The sequence below is a fragment of the Haliaeetus leucocephalus genome, unplaced genomic scaffold (genome assembly GCF_000737465.1).
Source record: "Haliaeetus leucocephalus isolate CR32 unplaced genomic scaffold, Haliaeetus_leucocephalus-4.0 Scaffold526, whole genome shotgun sequence".
Lineage (NCBI taxonomy): Eukaryota > Metazoa > Chordata > Aves > Accipitriformes > Accipitridae > Haliaeetus > Haliaeetus leucocephalus.
This window is the reverse complement of record NW_010972962.1, coordinates 2,956,034-2,976,560: the sequence shown is the minus strand read 5'-3', so window position 1 is coordinate 2,976,560 and position 20,527 is coordinate 2,956,034. Positions and strand designations below refer to the sequence as shown.

General features: G+C 44.1%; 1 protein-coding gene across 1 annotated transcript; it reads left to right on the top strand.

The window, feature by feature from the left end:
* Nucleotides 1-1,550: 1,550 nt before the first annotated feature.
* On the top strand, nt 1,551-13,393 carry PRPH2 (peripherin 2 (retinal degeneration, slow)). Its single transcript, XM_010576457.1, has 3 exons — nt 1,551-2,760; nt 5,534-5,780; nt 12,158-13,393. Exons 1-3 carry the CDS (start codon nt 2,180-2,182, stop codon nt 12,392-12,394), a joined length of 1,065 nt encoding a protein of 354 aa, XP_010574759.1. The 5' UTR covers nt 1,551-2,179; the 3' UTR covers nt 12,395-13,393.
* Nucleotides 13,394-20,527: the final 7,134 nt, after the last annotated feature.

Sequence of the window (20,527 nt, the reverse complement as noted above, 5' to 3'; positions counted from 1 at the left end):
CCTGATAGAAAATTCTTTTTCACTTTAACTAGAGTTTCACTCTGTCATTGCTGACAAGAAAGGAAATACTTTCAGGTTAATTTATCTAGAATTAACTTCAGGCTGTCAGAATAATACACCCTCCAAACTGCCTTGTATTTCCTAGCTGAGCCCTGGAGGAGTCAGTGAAATGTAGTAACGTGTGCTGCATGGTTAGGGGATATCTTGCCAAGAAGCCAGGAGAGGTGTTATTTCAGTGCTATGGCTTATTGCACAAAAATATTTAACCGGCTCTTCTGAGAAACAGCACTTTTCATCCACTTCATGGCAAGCAGAGAGAATAGCCCCTGATGGAGAATTGCCTTCCTCCTTTCCTCTTGCAGACTTGCCCTTCACCTGCAAGGGCAGCAGCAATGTGAATAAGCAGGCCTGCTTTAGGAAAATCCCAGTTACCAGCTGCTCTCCAGGTCACTGTGATAGCACCCGGATGGGCCAGGACAGGTCTGTGGCAAAACCCCTCTATTAGGACAGGAAAAAGAAGCAGCTTGATAGCCTCTGTCCTTACTGAAGAGACCTCTGGCATCCCAGGATCTCAAACAGTAAGCGAGCAGCATCCACAGCAGCAGACTACCGAATTGCTATTTTTCACTGCTTTTGTTGTTTTTTTTTTAATTCTCATTATTTTTCACACTGGCCTTCTTCCTGGGCAGGTCCCTCCACCTTTCCTTCGGGGTTGGTGCGCCATGCTGCTGGCAGCCACTAGAGGATGCCCCCAGGGCACTCTGGCAGCAGCAGGTCAGGGTGGCTTGGGTGGGGGCAAAGCCTCCCGGTCCTTCTCCTGGGGCGGCTCCTTTCTCACCCACGCCCTCACACACCTGCAGGTTCATTTTGCTTTGCTTGAGGTTGCCTGAGGCTCATTTTGCGTGGCTGCGGCGGGTGGTGAGGCGGCGCAGGACTTCCTCAGTTGCTCTGAACCTCTGCGGGGTGAGGGGGGCAGGAGGTGATATTTCGAAGTGAGCAAAGCTCCTAAAGCGCTGGAAAGAGCCAAAGCCCAGCGGCCGCGCTTGCCTGAAATGGCTGTGCGGGGTAAGGAGGAAGGCCCCCGCCGAAGGAGGGGGTTGCATCCCTCCGTTTCTGCCCGCTACAGCGTGAAAGCCGAGCCAGGCAGCAGGTCCCTCGGCAGACCCCGGGGGTGCCTCCCTTGCAGCGGCTAGTGACAACGGCCGGAGGGTCGCTCCCCAGCTGCTGGGTGAAATTCCTCCCTGGTGTAAGCTCCCGGGACTCCTTGGGCAGCCCTGCTCCCCTCCCTGGCCTGGTGATTATCCAATAAGCTGCTCACGTCAGCTCGCTTTTTATAAAAGCATCTCTAGATTTCAGCCCGGGGTTTATTTATTGAGTTTCTCTGAACTTTTCCTTTCTCCTTCCCTCCTGCCAAGGCCTGGAGATGGTACAAACCCTGGAAGTAAATAGAAAATGCCAAGCTTAGGTTTTTTAGGTCACTGTAAACTACACGCTTATCTGCTTCCAGAACACATAAGCCACAGGGTGTCATCTCGGGTCAACACAGAAGGATAAGGACTAGAAAGGTGGTTTTGGCTGTAGGTATGAATAAATCAGGATCATGTAGGGGAAGTATATCTATGCATTCAAGCAAGCCTTTAAGATTAAAGATTAAACTTGGGGCCCTCTTCCTTTTTCCTCAAAGGATCCATATTCTTCTGGCAACAAAGATCTCTTTGCATCTCTGTCTTTTCATATTCTGCTCAGCAGCCTATCATAAGAAAGCACAAATCTACTAAATAGTAAAACGAGGGATTATTTCCACTCATCTGTTGACAGACATTTCTCCAAATTGGATCAAATGATTAAAGGTATTAGAATGACGTCTTGCAGATCCAGATCAAACCATTTGAAACCTTGAGACTGTTTCTCCTTTGCTTGGAAGGAACCACCAGAAATAGTTGTAGGTGCTAATTGCCCATTATTCTCACTAATGTGAAATTGTTAATTGGGATCTTTGAACATTTTACTTGCTTGAATCCTAACTGGGGGAGCTCAAGATGGAAGGACCGTTCAGTGGCTCGCTTCCCGTCGTGCCGTTCGGGGTCTCTTCCAACGCCTGAATGGTTCTTCCTCGAGTCGCTTACGCCAAGAAGAGGGGTCCAGGCTGCGAAGTCTTCCAACATCTCACATTACAAAGATGGCACTGCTGAAAGTCAAATTCAATCAGAAGAAACGGGTAAAACTAGCGCAGGGACTATGGCTCATGAACTGGTTTTCAGTGTTTGCTGGAATCATTGTTTTTAGCATGGGATTGTTCCTCAAAATTGAACTCCGGAAGCGAAGCGAAGTGATGGACAATTCTGAAAGCCACTTTGTGCCCAATTCTTTGATATTGATGGGTATATTATCCTGCGCCTTCAATGGGTTTGCTGGCAAAATTTGTTATGATTCTCTGGATCCTGCTAAATTTGCCAAGTGGAAGCCTTTCCTGAAACCTTACCTGGCACTATGTCTCCTCTTTAACATACTCATTTTCTTTGTTGCTCTGATTTGTTTTCTCATGCGGGGCTCTCTGGACAGCACGCTGGCCCAGGGCCTCAAGAATGGCATGAAGTTCTACAGGGACACAGACACCCCCGGAAGATGCTTCATGAAGAAGACCATCGACATGCTCCAAATTGAGTTCAAATGCTGTGGCAACAACGGCTTCAAAGATTGGTTCGAAATTCAGTGGATCAGCAACAGATACCTGGACTTCAGCTCCAAAGAAGTGAAAGAGTAAGTGAATTAGTGGGGTTTGTATCGCATAGTATCGTTATTTGATCAGTATTATACTAAAGAAATGTACATCCCAACAGGCACTGACTGGAGGGGGTTTTGTATAAAACAAATTTTTTCTCTGCTCTTGCTTAATAAGCATCCCAAACGATCAGCTAGATTGCTTCCTCCCCTGAAAAATTCTTCTAATGTTATACAGGACATAAAATATAAAGCACCAAAATACAATTCTCACTCTTACTCAATGCGATGTAAACAGACTTAAAATAATATTTTTTACTGTCTTTCACCTCTCTATAAACCCATTACATTGAGCCACACATACCTATTCCCAAAATCAACAGGAAAGTATTAGAACATCACTATTCCTAAAGCAGATTTCAATGCGACTTGTTAAGTTCCTAAAAAAAGACTTCCCTAGATATATACTGTTGATAGCACTTTTAAAATTCCACTTTAGATATTGGCAATTAATCAGTCTCATGGAAACAAATAGAAACAATAACACTTCACCAATAACTTATGTGTTTTAGATCCTTAAGATTTAGAATTTTATTTGTATATTCACTCAGTGGCTTGCTTCAGCACTGTGACAATATTGAGCGTCAACACCTGTTGGCGTTCCTAGCTTTACAGTGTCCTTTGTAGCCAAATGCATTTTAAGTTTTCTCCTGTATAAAAACATGTTCAGTAGATATACTCATGCCTAATTTTTTTTAAACCTCACATGAAAACAGCACAAGTTTCCTCTATACAAACCAGAACAGCTCGTTGACCAGAAACACCTTAATGGCTCTGATGTCAGTGCCCAAAGAGGCAGTAATCTCAAAATCAGGTTAGGTGCAGTAAGCACAAGTAAAAAATAAACATGAGAACAAATGAACTTTTGAAATGAAAAAATGAGCATTGAGCATAAATACCCACAACATGTTAAAAAATTAAGCACTGGAGGAAGAGATCGTTATTCAGAGTTCTTTGGAAACATAATTCGTTAACGTTCATACTTTGTGGTTGCACAAAAGGTCTGGTAAACTGGAAGCAATCTGCCTTTTAAATATGCTGCCTATGTTAAAAATGTCTGAAATAGTTTTGAAAAAAACTTTGTGTATCTCTTGGGATCCCTGCCTGACTCTGTAAACGGTATTTCACTTGTGTGTCTCTCTGCATATTGTTTTGACTTGTTGGGTGGTCTGGTTGTTTTTGCAATTCTGTATTAGGACTTTATAGTGAAAACTATTACAGGCTTAACCTATTGCGCTGCGGGGTTATAAGAAATACATTCACTATTTAGTAAGGGAGTATTTGCATAGTAAAGGTATGCCCATGATATAAATAACTACTTGAAAACATAGTAAGTTCACCTTGCCAGCATTATATGGAGATTTGAGAGCCGTAACTTAATCCAGCAGCAGTGGAAGGGCAAAGCACAGAGGGAAAACAAGGTTATATTGTCCTTAATAAATGATGTCTTGTTTGGGACTGAGAATCAGGGCAATTTCTTTGTACTACTGAGGCAGGAAATAGGGCATTAAAAATCCACAAATGGACGTTAATGAGTGAATTCAAGGTTTGAACTACGTGGTGGTGCACAATCTCTGCTTACATTCCTAGTGGGATATTCTGGCCCCTTTTGAAGTCAATAGCAAAGTTCTCCTTAATTCCAGGGAAGGTGGGCGTCCGCCCCCGACACTGAGATTTTTATATTATTTGCGGAACAAAGGCCTGATCCAGTCTCTCTGAAACTGGTGGAGCATTTACACATCAATAGCAATTAGACCCAACTCAGAGCACACTTTACATCTAGAGATAAAACCTCAACTGCATTTGGTGTTTAGATATATTTAGGTCGGGACTGCAAAGTGGAATTTTGCTTCACCAGGCTGTTGCGATCACCTTTCTCTCTATGACACAACTTTAATATATCCGTATAGAAAGCTACCAGCAACTCTCAGATTTTTTTCACCTTTCTAGATCACTGGGGCTCTCCATTCTGTCATTTTCTAAGCAAAATGGCATTTGTTAGAGTTGCAGTCCTTTTATCATAGTCTTTTTTTTGCAGTGCCACTGGAACTATTTGCCTTCTAAGTATCTCTCATCTAAACATCTCATAAGGCACCAGACTAAATCGCTGTTTATGGAGAGCAACCACAGTCTCAAATGAACAATAGTTGGGGAGCTCCTGCAAGGACATCCTGTTGCTGAAGCACATTTCATGTTTTAAATACTGGCTACCTTCCCAAGCCAAGAATAAATGCATAACCCCTTCCTGAAGCTATTATCATCAAAGAGAAGCTATTAGGTTTGCTGGATCAATGGTCTAGCTGGATATGGTGGGTCCTAAGGCTATTGTGGGTCCTTTTCCAAGGAAAAGGTCCCAAGCTCAGGTCACCTCCAGCATCTCCCTTCCACCCTAACTGTGCTGTGATCACTCTTTCCAGACTGATATTTCCCTTCTGATATTTCTCTCTCCCCTTTACTTTTCTTAAAAATTAATTTCTCTGAAGAAGTGACCTGAGAGGGCGTGTTTCCATCATGAATAGTTAATTATAGACTCAGTGTAGCCTTGACATAGAAAAGGATTTCAGAGAGGAAAAACACCCAGCACAATCGCTGCTATATGAACAGGGGATGCAGAGAAACAGCATGGCCAGGAGGCATGGTGGAAAATCCACGTTGCCTTTGCTTTCCTCTCGTGTGCAGGTCTGCTCCAGTATATATCTTGTGCGTGTGTGTGTATGTGTGTATTCACGCTTCCTTCTGCCCTTGCCCATAGTCGGATCAAAAGCAACGTGGACGGAAGGTACTTGGTGGACGGCGTCCCTTTCAGCTGCTGCAACCCCAGCTCCCCGAGACCCTGCATCCAGTACCAGGTCACCAACAACTCAGCCCACTACAGCTACGACTACCAAACGGAGGAGCTCAACCTCTGGCGCCGTGGCTGCCGGGAAGCCCTCCTGCACTACTACAGCAGCATGATGAGCTCCATGGGTGCCGTCGTCCTCCTCGTCTGGCTTTTTGAGGTAACCCTTTCCCCTCTGCCCCGCTTTGCTGAAGCGCCGGCTCCAGAGGGGCAGAGCGTTTTTCAGCGTGGACTTTCGAGTTAAAGACGAGATCTGTTTAAAATAAATCATCTGCCGCTGTTCTTTGGCTGAGAAAACATCTAATAGTGAACATCTGCGTAAGGCCCGAGAGGTCCCAGGCTGGAGACACAGCTGGGAAGCATGGGATGGGGGATGGATTACAGACACTCCCTTCAGAGCAAGGGGCCAGAGCCTTGCGTATCCCACAGCAAGAGGGAAAAAGGGACTGATTTTCTGCCAAATGCAGGGTGCTGAGCAGGGAAGAGCGTGTGAGGGCTCAGCTGCCAAAATGCATTAATTTTACATGTTTCACCATTAGTGGGGCATGAAGAGTACACAAAGCAGCACATCGGAAAGAGACGGCAGTAATTTGTGGGACAGAAAGTGCAATTAAGGGGTTTATGTGCTGATGAAAATAAGACCTAGAGCCATGCGCAGTGTCCAGCTTCAGGGCAGCATTTGGTTTAAGGTCCTTCATCAGCTCTGCCAGTGATTTTGGTCACAAGAAGTGGTTTAGGTGAAGCAGATGGATTAATTTTATTTCATTCTGCTTCCCGAAACCGCTGTGCATATGCAAACAGGTGCCAATACTGCCCAGTGCAGATGTTTGCAGGCACCATAACCCGACGTGCAGCTTTGCTGCTAAAATACTGTTCATTCGATGTGAGGAAAACACATCCTTCTGCCTCTGGGAGATGACCAGTTTTCTAGCCAGGGTATTTAACCAATACTAATACGCAGGGAGCGTGGGCTGGCAGTGGCACGAGGGCTGGCGTGTGAGGTGCTGGGTGAGGAGGTAGGGCAGGACCAGATGGCAAACGGGGAGGGTGCAGCTCACTATGCGACATGGAGTGCAGCAGACCCTTTCTAACCCTTGAAATGGCTGCTGCAAATGACATGGCCTATTTTAAGTGATTCAGCCAGCTTTTTAAATATTTAGATAGATAAATGCAAATTAAAAAAAATATGCATTATATTTTGATACAAGGACTGGCCTACACTCTTCCAGGAATGAAGATGCTTTTTAGAAAATAAACACCTACCCAAATAATCTGTGAACTGAAAAAAATATCATAAAGTTACTTCATGTTGTTTTATTTTAAAAACAACTACTCCGCACGGCTGAGAAACATACTACGTCCTTGTAGTGCTGTTGTTCTGGTAAGAAAAGAAAGAGAAGCTCATGTCTCAGCCCAGATTCAAATGAAGAGTTCTCGAGGGGAAGGCAATTTCAGCTGTGTATGAAAATCAGAAGGAAATTTAAAAACTTGGGGGAAATATGCACAGAAATACTAATGCCAGCTGTGAAAAATCATGGCTAGAAACCTGTAACACACCTCTGCTGACTTGCAGGAGATTAACGACAGTGATGCTTTAACATTAATAGCAGGGATAAAAATGCCATATTTTATTTCTAACTCGTCAAAGTACACCTGGGCATGTTTTTCAACCTGTGGCATAATGAGAAATACTATCTTCTCTTTTTTCCTTTACCTTTTTCAAAATAGAAGGTGAGATTTTTTTTCGGGCAATCAGACGACTCTTGGGGTAAAGCTTTAAAGAAATAGCAAAATCCTGGGTTATATTAATTTGTCCTTCTGAATATTTATGACTTGCTTGATATTCTACTATAAAGGGTCCAGATTTGGGTCTCAAACTCCCTCTGCTTTTAAGGCAAACTCTGAAAGGAGGAAGCAAAGCAGGAAGCAGACATTAATTTAGTTCCCCTTGAAATATAACCACTTTCTTTAAATTCCAGTCCGGGTAGGAAACAGTTTTATACTGCGTAGGAGCGCAGCAGAGGTCCTGACTCCCGGCCAAGGTAAGATGTCAGTCTGACCAGGGTGAAACCCAGCAAAACATGCTGGCTCCATGCTTCTCATTTTCCCTTTGACTGGCTTGCTGAGAAGTTAGAGAGAAGTGCAAAAGCAAAGGAGTGTCCTGGTTTGCTTTGCGCCTGGAGCCGCTGTGAACTCATGGCCACAGCACCTCCCCAGCAAAGCCCTTCTGGGGGCCACCGGAGGACTCCTCCAGCTGGGCTGGTGGTATTGAGGTGTGAGAAGGGGGACAGAGCATGGAGGGAAACACTAACCGCAGCTGTTACTTTGAGCTGTAGAAAAACGGAACTTGTCAAATGGGCATAGGGACCTCAGGGAAGGCCATTTAGGTTTAACGTTTCTATATTAGGTGCAAGGAAGAATGAACCTATTTTGAAGTATCAGAACTTCTATTTGAAAAAAAATGTAGTGTGTCATATTTTCTGGAAATACATTATTATCCACATGCTGCTTTTACTAGCAAAAGCTGTAGGCTTCCCATGAGTGACAACCGGTCATGAGAGTGACAAAAGAAGATCACACCCTGCTCTAGCTAAGCCGCCTCAGGCTAAACCCTGGCAAACAGATGGGCTTCGCTGCAGAAGGTCAAGCAGAGCAAGCCTAGCTGTCTTCTTGACCTGCCTCAGCCAGCAAAGAGGAAATGGGGGGTTCAAGGGTGCCCTGAATAGAGCATTTCAAAAGGAAAGGAGGGTACTAGCCAGTTCCTGAGATGCTCCAGGTCCTTCACCTGTATAAACACGTGGCTCTTGATAGGCCACAGCTATTGCAACGGCCAAGACCCTGAGATTCATCTCACATGTGGTGCCCCAGAGGGAGCCCAGCACTGAGCGCCAGGAGGTGGGAACCCAAGAGACCGATGAGACATGAGCGGGAGGTACATTGCACATCGTGCACTGGAGAGTAGACTCTCTGACACCTTGAATGCTGGGAGTGAACTCCCGGTAATCTTCAAAACCAGCCCACAGGCAGCAGGGACCCTCCAGAAGGACAGAGTTTGCTCTGCTGGCACAGACCGAGGGGCCGAGCATGCTGTGGTGCAGGGGGATACACCAGCCCAGCCTGCCCACACCTAGTCCTGGAGAAACACTGCGGCCTTGTTCTTCCTACTACTTTAAAGTTGCTGTAAAATGACAAAAGTTTTCATGACATTTTGTCTGTTGGCCAGGGGAAATCATCACTTGGCAAGACTGGGCTACCTTTGGGACCCTGACGCCCAGGCCTTCTCTGCTGGATTGTGTTTAAGCACAGGTCTACAACTCAGAGTCACAGACTGGTTGAGGTTGGAAGGGACTCCGGAGGCCATCTCGTCCACAACCCCCTGCTCAAGCAGGGCCACCTGGAGCTGGTTGCCCAGGACCATGTCCAGATGGCTTTTGAATATCTCCAAGAAGGGAGACTCCAACACCTCTCTGGGCAACCTGTGCCAGTGCTCAATCACCCTCACAGTGAAAAAGTGTTTCCTGATATTCAAAGAGAAGCTCCTGCACTTTGATTTGTGCCCATTGCCTCTTGTCCTGGCATTGGGCACCACTGAAAAGAGCCTGGCTCCATCTTCTTTGCACCCTCCCTTCAAGTATTTGTACCATTGATGAGATTCCCCCCTGAGCCTTCTTTTCTCCAAGCTGAACGTTCCCAGCTCTTTCAGCCTCTTCACCCAGAAGAGGTGCTCCTGTCCCTTCATCATCTCAGTGGCCCTTTACTGGACTCCCTCCAGTACGTCCACATCTCTCTTGTACCGAGGAGCCCAGAACTGGACACAGGACTCCAGCTGTGGCTTCACCAGTGCTGAGCAGAGGGGAAGGATCACCTCCCTCGACCTGCTGGCAATACCGTGTTTAACGCAGCCCAGGATACCCTTCCCCTTCTTTGCCGCAAGGGCACATCACTGGCTCATGTTCAACTCGGTGTCCACCAGGACCCCAAGGCCCTTTACTGTCAAGCTGCTTTCAGCCAGTCACCCCCAGCATATACAGGTGCATGGGGTTGTTCCTTCCCTGGTGCAGGACTTCAGCAAAACTGATGGTCCAAGGCTCTATGCTATAATGTAGGAGATGATAGACTAATCTACCAGATAGTTTTCTCCAACTTCCTGGACTCTCTTATCCGGCAGAGAAGGCAGGCTCAGGTCAGTGGAGGTGATGAGAGCCCGAATTTTTTGCGCTGCTTTTAGGAAATCTCAACAACCCTTGGGACCCGAAATCTTTCTGAGCAAGATTTTTAAGAAAATGAAGTCTTAAACTGAGAGAAAATGTCACAGAATCTCATCCGAGAGCAGGTCAGCTGCTCCCTTCTGCACAAGCACCTTCTTTTTTTAAAGCACAATCATATTTAGTGACTTAGAGCCATCCAGGAAGCTTGTAAGTACAGCTAATTTTGCTGTCAAATAGTGGGACTTAGTAAGTCAGTCACAAAAAAAGGCTTCTGCTGACATGCAGTGAGGTAGCACAAGCAGAGAACAAAGTGGAGGCCATCTTTGCATCCAGCCCTATCAATCTTTACTTGCAACAACCATGAAAGATACTAGTCCCAAGTCTGAAAGCAGCAAAACTGGGGCTCAGATTGAAAGGAAGATGTCAAAGGCTTTAAATCTCAAGACTAGTGTGATGCGATTTGTCGCTTCTTATGACTTTTATAGAATAGTGTTTCAACTGATTTAAGTCATTGTAGTATTGAGTAGATCTACAACAAAATGAGACTGGAAAAATATTTCCAGATTCAGGGCCAGCAGAAACTTCTTTGGGGACCAAGGTGTTGCGAGTCATGCATTCCTATGTTAAACAGGATGAAAATTTGCCTTTGGATATGGAAGTATTTGATGAAGCTTGTTTGTTTGACCAATGTTTTTCCCTTTCTGGTCTTGAGTGAAAGCAGAGAAACATGAACATCTGAAAATTTCAAGAGTAATCAATGGTAGTTTTAGTCTTCCAAGAGTTTGGAGACACTGATCATACACAAGCAGCATGATCAGCGTAGATAGGCTAATGAATGGTCCACAGAAACACATGCTTGAGCAGTCCCATGGGTCCAAAAGCCAGATGTGAATTTTGCCATCGGCCACACTACATGGCTGAATCCCAACCTCAAATCTGCCCAGCTACTCGATGCTGTAATCCTGCATGACAGTCTGCAAGCTTCCTCCACTTCTAGTTCAAAAGCCTCAGCAGGGAGAAGCACCTTGCAGGTCCAGGGCAGCTTGCCATGGTCCTCAGCTGTGCCGCCAGATAAGCAACACCCAGGGGTGCTGATCTCTTCAGCCATTAGGGTTTAGGAGGACCAGAGGTAATCACCTCCTTGGGAATTTGGATAGGATAACAGAGGCATTGTAGTTCCCTTAAAGAACAAATCCTATGAGGTCATTAACAACAATAAGTGGTCTCGATCTTAGCTTTACCTAGCACATGCAAAAGTAAACTAATCTAACTGCTGCCCCATCCTCACCACCTGCTCTACCACCTCATGAAGCTGGCTCTTCTGGGCGCTGCCTTTTCCGTCTTTCTCTGCTTCACAGATCAATAATTTTTCCTCATAAGCACCACAACAATGGAAGTCAGATTGTTCTGAATGGTGTTAGAAGGCAGGAGACTGGCTAAAACCAGTCTTTCTCTCTGGAGGCAGGTTTGGGTTGTTGCTAGTGTCAGGGGTGTTACATCAGCATAATACATCAGAAAAAGTCTCAGTCAGAGCTGCTGGGACTAGTAAATATTTTATCAGAAACAGAAATTGGTTTAGATGGAACCAGTGAGAGACACAAATCACCTAGTGCCTTGGTTTCCTTATTTGCACATACCTATATAAAAACAAAACCAGAATCTGAAGTAGACAAGCTGATGGCTCAAATCCTAACGCTGCTCTGCTCTGCACAGACGCTGATTCATGAATATTTCCTTGATCAGATTAATATACTTGCCAAACATATTAAGGTCAATGTGAAGTAAAAATATTTAGAGTTAAAACTAAGTGCATAGTGGCGGAGGATGTTGTTGCACACATAAACAGCTTTATGGACATGCAGTGCACAGGAGCAGAGTTCTCATTAAAATCTCCCAGGAGATGCCGACCCTGTGACGGGGTACGTGGAAAGCCCCCCGGTGCACAGGGCCACCGAAAGCTGCTGTTCCGCAGCAGCCAGCACGTACTTCCCTCGTCAGCTGATGCACCCGCTCATCGCTTGTCGGCGGTCATGCTTCCCCTGGCGCTCACTGATTTCAGACCTCCACCCTTTCCTTTCCTACCTGTGAAGGGACATTTTCCTCCTGCCGGCTCCCCCTCACCCCTCCTGGCCATCTCAAGGGGGAAGGCTGCTCCGGAGCTCCTCTCACGTAGAAGATTCCCGCAGCCCTTAAGCTGTATCTGCTTCGTGCCTTTGGCATTTTGTCCACGCTGCCAGCCCAGGCTGCTGGTAGCGGAGGACGGTGAAGATGCGGGCAAGGGTATAAAGGTTTGCCTGACTTTGCCTGTCTTTTCCATTGCATGGCACAGATGTCCGTGATGGTTGGCTTGCGTCTTCTGCACACCTCTCTGGAAAGCATTGCAAATCCCGAAGACCCTGAATGTGAAAGCGAAGGGTGGGTCCTGGAGAACAACCTGAAGGACACTTTGAAGTCTGCGCTGGAGAGTTTGAAAAAGATTGGTAAGTTCAATCAGGTGGAAGCAGATGCCGAAGGGGCTGAAGGAGAGGAAGGTGGGAAGACGCCAGCCATCACAACGGTCAGCTGAGCTTCTAACTGATGTGGACTTTTTATCAGAGAGAAATAAAAAAACCTGAGAGTTGTGAATACCTACATTTTAAAAGCTATGTATCAACCATCAGAATACACATTTCTACGCGTGCTTTTTTTTTTTTGTACATGGGAGCATACAACATAGTGCACCATGGGATAATACACTTATCCACAATGTGAGTACACCCTATTCGTATCTTCTTGGGGAAATGACCCCACTAGGACTTACAATATTCACGTGTTCCCTTATCAAGGACAGTTAGTTAAAAAAAAAAAAAAAAATTAAAAAAAGAATTGCTGGCATCACACGGTGATCCATTCCATCTTATTTTGAAATTAAAAGTGGAATTAAAAAAGTTAATATTTTTGTTCAAGTTGTGTTATCAGCATATTTTATGTATTTCAACTTTTAAAGACAAACAGATTGGTTTTCTGGGGAGTAACATGTTAGAAGTCAAAGAAAGAAGGATTTTCAGAATTGTATATAACGTAGTATACAGGTATTTTGACAAACCTCTCATATAATGTGATTTTTGTTAATGTGCTAAGCAATGGTATTTTCTGCTGTATTCTTAAGATGTGCATAGAACAAAATGCAAACTTATGCTGAGAATTTATGTCCTAAGCAAAAATTGTAATTTAATGAAACAGCACAAGTATCGTGAAAACAACATTAAGGTAAGATTTATGGGTTTCGTTTCTCAGGGTTTTTTTCAGCCTGTATATCTTGAATGAGTGTGTTGTAGACTTATGTTTCACCTTGTATTTAAACAAGCAGAAGCTTAGAAGATTCCTCTTGTAGTGGGTGGAATCAATGCTCTGAGCATGTGCCAGTTATGGTTATTCTGGACATTTTAAAAAGTATGTAATCTCATAGCTTGCTCCAGAATATTCAAGCCCAACTATTTTTAAAGCAAGAAAAAACCAAACCAAAACAAAAAGGCTACTTAGAACTAACATTTTAAATGTTTTCCAGGGTTCTAGCAAATGGAAACCATTCAGCCGCAAGTATGTCAAGCCTCAAAACTTTGAGGCCAAGGAAAAGTAAGTTTAAATCAGTCCCCAGTGTGCAAATTTTACAAGTTTTATTCTTCTTTATCAGTGATAGGGTACCCTTCATTATATCTTTTAAGTCAAAGGGAAGGCACATTTTGCATATCCCGCTGCATCTCTCCAAACATGCTGTCATAGCTGGAGGACCCTGTTCTCATATACAAAGTTGGAATAAGACATGGAAGAGTTTGCTGTGGTGCGTGGCCTCTAGTAAGGGAACAGAGCATCATCTTGAGTTTATCTGCAGCTGCCAGATAATTCAGCTAAAGGGAAAGAAACCTGAGAGAGCAAGCCCCAACCTCTTGCACAAACAACTGCAGACTTCTCAGTCCCTCAGCTACAAGCCAGACACCACACTTATTTTTACCCTGGCTGTGCAAAACCTCTACTTCTCTGTGCTGTACCTGGGAGAGTTTTCTCAGCAGGTCCCTTCCACCTGGCTGGTGGCTGGCCTTCAAACAAAGCCATGTTTGCAGCTGCCTAATCATTGCACAGCCCATTAGTGTTCATTCTTAATCACTTGTGCACTTGCCCCAGCAGCACTCAGCTCCTCCGGCTTTTGTTCAAACTCCTTCTAGGATGGACAGACCAGTTCACAGCAGGACAGGTAGGGACATGTCCGTATATCAAACCGTAGTCTACATCTCGGTGGCCACGCTCTTTCAGGCCATCTGCACGCAAGGTTTGATTTTGAAAGGTCTTTGTGGCATCCTTTCACTTTTACAAAGCTGGTCAAAGATTTTAAGTTTATTTACAATAGTGAATTAAAAAGTCAACTCTGTTCTTTTGTGCATAAGACTGACTAGAACAAGGGCACTAACATAAAAGCCAACTTGCTACTCACCACAGCCTATCATCTATTGCTTTGCTGAGGGACGCTCTGCATGGCAGAACTGTACAAACCAAACCAACTCCTTCCTTCTCAGTAAGACATCACTACGACTGGCTGCTCCTCTCAGCTCGTCCATTAGAGAAGAATAGGATTGTGGATGGTGCATGATGTGGCCACATATACCAGAGAAGGGCTTTTCGGAGGAGTCACATATGGATAGGAGCTGCATTACAAGGATTAATTACAGTTTTTCCTTGTGACGCTTCAGTGTGCTGTGATCTATACCAGTTACTTGACTAGACATCTGATTTTTCAAAGAGATCTAGATTTATTGCTGCCCTAGAAAACTGGTTTAGGCCATTGATTTAGACAGGACTCTCCAATTATTTATGGTCTCTTTTTTTTTTCAGTCTATTGCTAGAGTAACATAACAAATTGTCAAATTATTCTTTCAATGCCACACTGGAGAAGCCAGTTCCCAGAGCAAGGGTCTCATGGTATCAGGCAGGTAGAGAGACCATCTGAGACAGATTTATGAAGAATAGTACTGGAATCAGGGTTTTGTACAAATAAGAATAGTGTATATGCTGATCATAGAATGGGTTGGGTTGGGAGGGACCTTAAAGACTATCTAGTTCCAACCCCCCTGCCATGGGCAGGGACACCTTCCACTAGACCACGTTGCTCAAAGCCCCATCCAACCTGGCCGTGAACACTTCCAGGGATGGGGCATCCACAACCTCCCTGGGAAACCTGTCCCAGTGTCTCCCTACTCTCACAGTAAAGAATGCTGTCTAAAATAAAACCTCCTGGTTAATGAATATCTTTGTAACATCTTATGATTACTACAAGATTGTAATATGACTGCTTTGTAAAATATTACATGTAATATATCATTCATCCAATCTTACATATACTTTCTTGTGACATTGCAAATGCTGTTCTAGATAAAGGTATCTCTGCTGCCTGCAAATGTAAATTTAGGTATTAAAAATTATATTGCAAGTAAAGACCTCTTAAAAGAAAATGTTTAAATATATACAATTTAATACAGATTTCTTTAATTTGGACCTGTTTTATGTGTTCCTATAGGTGGGAAGCTTCCCCCCCCCCCCCAAAATGCTCTGAGAGAACGCAAATCTTCCTCTTCTCATGTGGCAGCTAAGCTTAGGATGTGCAAAAAGACCCCTAAATCACTTGCCTCTTACTAGAAACAGAATTTGCTGGACCATTTTAATAATATCCTCTTGTAGTACTTCAGAATTAAAACACCTTCACAGGCCTTCACTTCTAGATGTGCTCAACAACTGAAACCACCAGCATCCTCAGGATTTTTGATGATCAGCTAAACTGGGTTTATAACATCTTTTTTCCACATTTAAATCTAACTTGGAACAGACATTCGAAAGAAAGTATTGTTGTTATTTTAAATTTAAGTCTAAAGGTCACGTAGTCAAATCTGCCTGCAGCAATCCAACAACTTCCAGAGCCGTGCCCTGATTTTCAAACTAATAAACTTCAGAAGGATGTGAGCTTAATTCATCCAAACCAGGCCACTTCTTTTTTGGTACCTCCACATGGATTACCGGCTTAAATCCAAGTACCCAGATCTGAAAGCCAGCCCAAGGCCTTGAAGTGTCAACATTTAAGAAATATAATTTCTTTTTTAAAAGAAATCATAAAAAGTGCACTATTTTACTGGTGACATTTATTTGAAGGGACCCAGAACATTCACTGAAGTACTTTAAAGGAAGAAATATAAACAGCTTCCTTAAAGCTATTAATTCCTAAGTAGCCTTAATACAATTGATAAGATTAGCCTCTATGCATTACATGAGCTTGGACATTTTATAATACCAGACAAATGCATGTGTGCAGCTTAGCAAAGAGCATGGGAATGCTATATCGGGCTCGTAGGCACCACGCACTTCCTAACTAATGGTCAGGGAAGATTTTCAAGCTGATATAAAGAAAAAGGGATCCCAGCAAAACAGTTGCTTACTTCCACCTGACTTGTTTGTTCTGTAAAAAAACCAAACATTGCTCTTACCATAATCAACGTAAAATGGGGACAGATCACAAATGCTTATTTAAAAAAAAAAAAAATAAAGAGCATTATTAGAGATTAGTTAATTAAGAGATAAGGCCAGAAAAATAGAATGGTGCCATGTGATAACAGCCCCCTGCAGGGAGACAAAGGCTTAGGCAAATTTATTTCTAGTAACGGCAATGCAGCTATCGCAAATCTGAAGTAATGCGTATGTGAAACTTTTTTTTTTTTTAATTATATCAGACCTATAGTGTTCAGTGACTGACTGAAACACTGAAAAAGTAAAACACCTCTCTCAAAGCACCTCCATTTGCTGATCCCATGTCATTTCACAGGTATTACTGAATTTTGATCCAAAGTGCATTTGTGAGGTGGGAAAGCTGCAGGAAACCCCGGCCTGGAGCTCAGCTTTGTGGGTTCTCCATCACAGGCATGACCTCCGCAGCACCCTTCTCTGGGGAACGCACCCCCTTTTGTAGTCTCCCCGTCGCGCGGTGCCAAAGGAAGGGCTGAGCAGGGCTCCCACCTCCCATCCCACCAGCCCCTTCCAAAGCCACACACATAGAACAAGTCTTGCCTAATTAACCTCTTTCTACTACAAAGAAGGGTAGTCCATAAGCATGAGTCAACTATTAATTTCGTTATGAGGTGCGTTTCGATAGTTTGTTCTCAAAGCCAATTTTTCCAGAGCAAAGGGTGGTGCACGAATCGGAGATACCAGGCAAACTCAGCAAAACAAGGACCAAAGGGCAGGTCTGCAGCCTGTCGTCCGATTGAAGGCACACCGCTTCACCAGGCAACCGAGCCTCCGCACGTTTTACATCACGTTCCCAGGCAAAACAGGGTCAAGCATGGCAAGTCAGAAATGGGGTGACTCGGGCATGTGAAAGTTGGTGAGGCATGACCGCAGCTGGAGGGGCAGTGAAAGGAGGAGACCAAAGCAGTAGGTCCAAGGCACACAATTCCCCAGACTGACAGTCTTGTTAAGAGGGTGAAAATGAAGTTCAAATCTTGAAAAAAACCCATAGAAGTCACTTTGAAATATGCGACGATACAGAATTTAACATCAGCATCAGAGAACCACCGTCCCTCCCAGCTGGAGCCAGACCGAGCCTGGTCTCCAGTCAGGCGGCAATGTCAGTATACGCAAACTGGAAAGAGATGGCTCACTGCGTTCATCTGTTCCAAGACATGCATAGTCCCCAAATGCAAAGCTTTCCTTTCAAGAATTGCTTTTTGCCTTCCCAGCTGCCCAAGTAACCTGTTCAGAGGGTAGTACAGCTCTGCCTTAGACAAACGCTTTTTCAAATGGGTGTGAGCTTTCCCATTTACACACGTGTTTTCTCTGACACCAATAACAGACTAAGGTTAAAGATAGGAAAAAAACACAGGTGGAAAATACAAACAAGGACAAGGTCAATTCACACAAGTTCATATGAATTAATCTTTCAATAATTACATAAATTAATCAAGAACAGAAGTAACACTGATTCTGTAACATTGCTGTAGGCATATTTTAAGTAAGTTATGACAGCATTTCTTGTTTTCACCCCAGAATTTTAAATGTAATTAGGACCTAAAATTTAAATTTACTCTCTACTTAAGGGTCTTTTTAAATTTATTTTAGAGTACTTCAGATTATTCTTGAGATTAGGTAATGTTAAAAATGGATTAAATTCATTTCAGGAAGCATTTTGTTCAGGAAGAGACTCACAATCGTACATCTAGATTTCAAGCAATTACTACCGCAGCATGTCTCCAACTCCAGTGGGACAGAACGACTTTCTGTCTCCTCCCTCTTTGCAAGCTGGCACTCAACAGGAGTGCTGGTCGTGCAGGTACGCATCCCCAGTGCCGCATACCCTCCTCAAATATTTCGCAACGAGGTCTCTGTCACTGGTGAAGACTTTCAAGCGGATCCTGAAGCTCTGAGAGCGGCATCCCCATCCTCCTTTCAGTACAATCACTGCTACTACAGCCCTGGAAACCACGGGTACCTCACTAGCCCTACCTGGAGCAGGGCTTCCCACCCAGAGCACGTGTTATGCTCCAGAGCAATGAAGCAACCGTGTTGGTTCTTGCACTTGTTGTCTAAGACAGATGTGACACCTTTCAACACCTGCGTAACTTTTATTCCACATCTGCCCAACCATTTGAAGTGCTACCCACGCTGAAATGCTGTATTTAATTACCTCACATACGTTGATATTAACAGCAGTTACTCCCTAGCCTCCCAACTGAACACTGTGTGCTTCTGCATGCTTCAAGTGCCATAGCATTTATCTCTCCATTAAAAAAGACACCTCAAAACTCCTTATTTTCAAGCTCCATCATCTTCAAGCTGACAGTAGAGGGGAGCTTAAAGCTTACATTGTGAAGTAGTTAGCACACAAAAAAAGAAAATATAACACAAAGTACTTTGTTTCAGAGTTCATGCCGTGTTCTGAGCTTTCAGCTACTAGAGCACTTTATGAATTACCAAAGCTTGACATGGAAAGATTTATGATACACAGATGAGATGCCCAACTAGTTCAACAGCATTAGATGCCCAACAATTACTGCAGATTTTTTTTTCTCCTAGTGTACCGTCTGCCAAATTGCACATTCATTCCAAGACCACTACAATCATTGCGAGAAAACACAGGCTCCTTGGAGCTGTCTTTATGGGGAGCAAATGTCACCTCTCTAATGCAGGCATCTCTGGTTAGAGGACACCAGTGGATTACATCAGTGAACATCCTGGTGATGTCCTTGCCTTCGTTATTTTTGTATAACCTTTTCTCCGATTTACTAGCATGCTTTAGCATCCTCCATGTTTAGACTACTGCAAGTATAGAAATATGTTCCACACATTATTCCTCAAATACGTGGTTGATTTGAAATCAACACCCTGGTTTTGTAAGTCACTAAAACATCCCGCAGTGGTCTGCACAGATGCTGTCACTAAGCTGAGCTCAGCTGTCCCACCCTGCCCCAGGCTGACTAGCCAGTCTGGCTTTCCTTCCCGGATCCTACGTGAAGGACAAGCTGGAAAACTTACCACCTCCAAGCTCACGCTGTCTGGAAAGAGACTGTGAAAATACATATTCACAAACTGATGAAAAAGTAACATTTGATCATTGCTGTCATGGAGACGAAGATCAGTACTTGCCATTTCTTAGCTCCTACACCAGGCGCACTGTGAAAATCCTCATGCTCTTCCTCTTCTTTTTTCCCCCAAGAGAAAAGCGTTTGACAAATCTCTCCATCAAGACACAGAGATGTAAGATTTGGGCATTTAATGTCTGCATGCCAGGAGAGGGGGGGAAGGTGGCAGAAGAGCAGGAAAAAATAGAGGATGAACACGCAACAGCCTCAAGATAAGAATACGCAAAACTGCTACGAATGAAGTATGAATAGAAACGTACATGTATGAAACAGCAGAAGAAATAATTGAGCAAGCCTTTGAAGAGCAGCAGAAGATAAAGAGGGATGTGACTGACAGCAATAAAGTGGGTAGATGCTGAGAAATGTGTTGAGTACACACCCAGCCCAGGAAGCCTGAGCTCCAAGTGGCCACAGTACAGCAGACTTCTCAGAAGCAGACCTGCACTTTGGTAACAAGGGAGAAAATGCGGTTTTAGTGTGGTGTGTGTGCCATTCCTCTTCACGTTACTATATTCTAGCCAAGGCACCCCAAAACAAGAAAAGACAACGGGCAGCCTTACTTAAGATTTCTGAAGGGTGAAGCAGGGTACTGAGGCAAAACACGGCACCACAGCTACTGCTGAGTCCCAATGGGTATAGAAGATCTTTCCAAAAGCCAGCTTGCCATCACTAACCAAGGGGTATGTAGGGAGGACTCAGCTCCTGTCCTCTTTGGCACATAGTCCTGGCCAGACCACTTGGTGCCTGTGGGTGTAAGTGTGCGGGTGGATACAGTGAACTTAAAAAATCAAATAAGATAAAATCACCATGCCCTTCCCTAGGGTCTCAAGCTGAAGCAAGAGGATGTTTTAGTACGAAGCTTCCACCTGTCACCATAAATACTCCGCTACTTCTCAGGGCCAGCTGATGAAACAGTGTACTAAACAGCATCGGAACAATCCCTACATCATCAGAGAGGTACAACACACGTTCAATGTGTGGTATTCACAGGGCCCTGCTTTGTCAACGTCTGAACTATTTTATTGTAGCTTATGTTCCTGTATCAG

Bases quoted from the DNA above. Each gene is read 5' to 3' on its own strand.
- PRPH2 (XM_010576457.1), top strand. From the start codon at position 2,180: ATGGCACTGCTGAAAGTCAAATTCAATCAGAAGAAACGGGTAAAACTA. The intron at 2,761-5,533 runs GTAAGTGAATTA...CCTTGCCCATAG, and splicing joins AGCTCCAAAGAAGTGAAAGA to TCGGATCAAAAGCAACGTGG. The intron at 5,781-12,157 runs GTAACCCTTTCC...TGCATGGCACAG, and splicing joins TCCTCGTCTGGCTTTTTGAG to ATGTCCGTGATGGTTGGCTT.